The sequence below is a fragment of the Mastacembelus armatus genome, chromosome 8 (genome assembly GCF_900324485.2).
Source record: "Mastacembelus armatus chromosome 8, fMasArm1.2, whole genome shotgun sequence".
Lineage (NCBI taxonomy): Eukaryota > Metazoa > Chordata > Actinopteri > Synbranchiformes > Mastacembelidae > Mastacembelus > Mastacembelus armatus.
Window position 1 is genome coordinate 6271731 of NC_046640.1, and position 4948 is coordinate 6276678.

The 4948-nt window shown below is 35.8% G+C and overlaps 1 protein-coding gene across 1 annotated transcript; it reads left to right on the plus strand.

The window, feature by feature from the left end:
• Window positions 1-605: 605 nt before the first annotated feature.
• LOC113141167 (GTPase IMAP family member 9-like) lies at window positions 606-4661 on the plus strand. Its single transcript, XM_026325413.1, has 2 exons — window positions 606-671; window positions 2520-4661. The coding sequence occupies exons 1-2, from the start codon at window positions 626-628 to the stop codon at window positions 3377-3379; spliced, it is 906 nt and encodes a 301-aa protein (XP_026181198.1). The 5' UTR covers window positions 606-625; the 3' UTR covers window positions 3380-4661.
• The last annotated feature ends 287 nt before the right edge of the window (window positions 4662-4948 follow it).

A 4948-nucleotide genomic window follows, 5' to 3' on the forward strand; every position in this document is an offset into this window, starting at 1 on the left:
AGAAAAGGACTTTTGCATTATTTATTTTTATGTATATTATTCTGTGGACAAGTGAATTGTGGGTAGTTTTATTTTTATTTATTTATTTGTAATCCCATGAATCCATACAGAAAGTAGGAAGCATATCAATAATAGCATAATGTCAAATATTTTTAGAGAAAAGAAAAAGAAACATCATTGCTCGTTTCTCTGTAATAGAATGTTTGTTTGTATTTTCTCTGTGTAATTTTCTGCTGCACTTTAATTTGAAGATGCTTTTATTTCATTATATTTCAATACACACAAACTCTGAATAAGATGAGGTTCACAAGCCATGATTTACTGCTGTCCTGCCTGTAGGATTCATCAGAAGAATAATAACAGTCCAAACTGTATGTTGATGTGTGTGAGTCAGGTAAACAGTCCTCAGTAGCTGTGCCTAAATACTCTACATAGTATGTCTTTGCTCAGCAAAGTACCTTTGCAGCTACATGTTTATTTCCTGTTTGTGGGTGGTCAGTTTTTGACTTGGAATGGGTGACGTGTGTTTCAGGGGAGGGAACTAGGAGAAGGCTACAATATAAAAGGGTGAGATGGATCTTAAAATAGTCAGAAGAAAACATCCACTGCTGACAAGACATCAAAAATGAGCTGCTTCCATAAGACAAAGATGGTCAGTGAACAATTGTCTGGTGAGTAAATGATGTTCACCTGATTTAATAAATACATAAATATATGGTATGATATTGCAAATATTATTATTTTGTTTTAATGGCTTGACTTTATGTGCTAACTAAACTTTGATCTATGCTTTTTTTTGTCATTTTAGTTAAATAAAGAAAATACAAATTATGACAGAATAAAAACCTTCAAATAGGCAGAGCAAGATTATTTTTAAGGTTATTTCAAATCAAATGGGCAAAATGTTTTACATAAAAAACAAAAAGTATGAAAAAGTGGAATAGCAAATGAATTACATTTTAAAATAAATAAAATGTTACAAACAGTGAGGATACTTTATGGAGATGAGAGAATATATGAATCTAACCTGTTGAAAGAAACACATGGATGAGTCTGTGTCCTGCCTGGACCTGAATCCTCTGGTGTTACTCTGTTTTCAGGATGGTAACATACATAATGACCAACTGAGAAACCAATAACTGCTGTTCTGAAGATATGACTTGACGTTGTGACAATGAGCCCTGGAGCCCATTCTACTATAGCACTCTTTCCACTGTTACTATGTGTCAGAGGCAGCACTTAGATCAATGACTTTCTCAGTGGAAACAACCTCAGATACATTTGCTGAGGAAGATTATTCAGTCTAATGAACGGTACTAAAAAAAGAGAAAGTGCATTATTTTAAATTAATAATTTGTTACAATTCTTCATGTGAAGTAAATGTAATGACGCCAATTTAATCATGGCCCTGAATGGAAATCAAACTAATAAACATCAACTAAAACACTACAGAATAATCTCATTTTACACTAATTATATATTACACATTATAGTTGTGTGTTTAATGAAGCAGACAGCACATAGAGAGAGATGACCAGCCAACTCTGGAGAAAAAACACAGTGATGGGTTTAAATTAGTAAAAGTCTTAATCCACTGTGAAAACCTACTCAAATAACGGTGTAATCAAAAACTGGTATGGTGGCCTTTTCATGGCTTAACAGGAAGTCAGGAAAAGTGAAAAACTATTGCTCATTCATTTTCCCAAAGTCCATAAAGAGCTGGAATGAATTCCTTCAAAAGTTCAAACAAACCAATAGGAAAAAGTTGAAATACAAACATTTCTCTTCTCTAGAACTGGATTGAACATAAGCAACATTTTTCTTAAATGGACACTGACATGTCATCACATTTTAAGTTGACATGGTGAACAGGTTGGAATCAGTTGCTTATTTACACGTCCATCAGTAATGGAGCAACATGACACGTTATTTGTTTTACAGTTTCACCTGATGCAACTAACAAATAATAAGATAACCTCTACTGAAAAGGAATCATGTGTAGACTGTTTCTAAGTTTCTTTAAAGAGACTGTTTCAGTAAAAGCAAGTCTTTCTATTCCAAATGTAGTTTTATATGTTAGTTACACTTCCATAAGTAAATATTGAAGCTTTCACACTTTCTAACAGGTCGTCAGGTTTGCACTTAGAAATGTTAATATGACATTAATAGTTTCTTGGCTTATCAATTTCTAATGAGTCTCCAAGTTTCAGTCTCCTGCAGTTATTCATCATTAATAAAGTTCTACAGTCACTTCAAATTAGCTCCACCTTTCTAAAATTACAATGATGTATGTACAAATGTATCAATAAGTCAGTATTTGAGTAATATCTTAAATAGGTGAGTCTGTATAATGCTTTTCATTTTAGTAATTTAAGTGTATCTTCATGTCTTTTTTACATTTTTGTACTTTTACTAAGTAAAATGTTGAATGTTGGACTTTTACCTAAATGGTCCAAATGTGTTATTGCTGCATTCATTGTATTTCTTCCACCACTGATGTTTCTTTTATTTTCCAACAGAGCTTCGGATTGTTCTTATTGGGAGGGTTGGAGCTGGAAAGACTGGACTCATGAAAACCATCCTGAGGAGCTCCAAGGACTATAAGGAACCTGCTTCTGAGAGTCACCTATGTGTCTGCTCTAATACAGAGAAGTGTCATAAGGAAAAAGTAGAGATCGACAATCAAGAGGTGGTTGTTGTTGACACTCCAGGTCTGTGTCATTATGAGAAAACAGATGAAGAGGTGATGGAGGAAGTCAAGAGATGTGTTTCACTTGCTTCACCTGGTCCTCATGCATTTCTGATTGTGTTGGATGAGTTGAAATTTACAGTTGAATTACAGAACATGGTAGAGTTTGTTTGGAAGACCTTTGGCAAAAATGCTGCAAAATATGCTCTGGTTGTTTTCACCCATAAACATGAACTGTTGGATCAAAGTGAACTGGGGAAGGCTGATGAAATCATAAAGCATAAGATCAAGGAAAACTCTCAGCTCCAGCAGTTTGTCTCTGAATGTGGAGAGCGATTCATTGCTATTGAAAATACTGACCAGGATTCATCTCAAGTCACAGACCTTCTGAAGAAGCTCAATGACATGGTTCAAAAAAATAATGGAAAGTATTACACCGTTAAAATGCTCCAAAAGTGGCAGAGCGAAGCAAAAGGTCCTGAAACTAGACAGAAAATCAAACTTGCTATATATATTTGTGGATTGGTGGGAGCAGCTGGTGGGTTTGTAGCATCATACTTTGTTGGGAATGTAATTCCAGAAGGAGCAAAAGAGCTGGCTGTAGTGGGAGCTGCAGTCGGAGGTGTGATTGGATGTGTAGGGATTGTTGCATTTGGACTCATTAAGGATAAAATATGTTCGATATACTGAACTTGAACAATCTGTAAGACAAAGGCTGGAGGTTTGGTTTCAGAAGTGTCTGAGGGGATTGTGTGGAGGCCTGTCAATATGTGAACAATATTTAATCCATCTATGTGTTTACATGAATGTAGTAAATAACATCATAATGGAATTGGTTACTGGGCTTTTCAAATTAATAGCAGTCCAACAAAATTAGAAAAGTATTCAGGTTTGGTAACATCACTTAGAAATGTTTCTTAATAACCTGTGTGTTGCTTTGAATGTCCATTACTAGTTTGCTGCTGAGTCATGTACAGTAGATTTTGGGGTTGGAAAAAACCCCCAATGCTATGAGACTGGAGTGTGTGTACAATAACATTTAGTTTTTGTGATTCAAGATTTTTTTGTTTTTTCAAAAGTTTTTTTTGTTTTTTCTACATCTAAACATAAACTTATGTTTCGTGTTTTGTCATAATCATGGTCCGTTTTTATTCTGATTTCTTTCTTGCTTGTTTATTTTAATCTTCAAATTACACACGAAATGTCACAGAACTCGAACAAATATTTTGTGAGAAAGTGTTTCAATAACTGGTTGAACCGTCTGTGGCAGCAATAATCTCATGTAAGTGCTTCATGTAGTTGGAGATCAGGTCTGCACAAAGGAAATTTTGGACTATTTTTCTTCATAGATCTGCTTCAGCTCAGACACATTTCTATTGGGTTGAGGTCTGGGCTCTGACTGGGCCACTCCACAAGGCAGATTCTGTGTCTCTGAAAACATCCTGTAGTAGATTTACTTTGATGTTTCACATCATCGTCCAGCTGCATCATCCAGCTTCTTCTGAGCTTCAGCCTGTGCACAGCCACTCTCTCATTATCCTGCAGCATATTTTGGTAAACTTGGGAATTCATTGTCTCCTCCACACTGACAAGTGGTCCAGGTCCAGATTCAGCAGAGCAGACACAAATCATGATGCTCCTTCCTGTCTGAATAACTGGAGCTTCTTCCACATGACAGAAAACAGTACACAGCTCTTTATTTTTCTATATTATTTCTGTCTCCTCCTTAGCTACAGAAAGAACCAGAATATGTTTTGTTTGACATGGATTATATCCCATCAAGGACACTGCCTTTTTTGTGCCTGCTACCAGCAGCAAATCAGGGCTGGGCCTGGATGGGACCACTTTGGATTGTTGTGTCAGAAAGGACGTCCACTCTCAAACTTGTGCCAAGTCACAGAGTCACAACCCCTGATGGGAATAACTTCTGTGTCATGATTTCTGTGGAGAAAACATTGGTGCAGTGTGCATGTCCAAGATGCACATATTGTGATCTATTGTACCTGATATAATTAAATAATGTGTCTGATGTAAACACAATTAAATATCAATTCTAACACTGTTAGACCTGATATATTGTTTCAACCTCTGATATTGAGGAAGGAAGTTTATCAGCTTATGTGATGTTGTTGAGTTTTATCTTAATGTCAGTGACCATCTAGTGATGATTTGAGATATATTTCCAAACCTACAGACCCTGATAAACCCTGATTAAACAGATTAAACACTTTATTGATCCCAGTTCAGGTGTTACAGCAG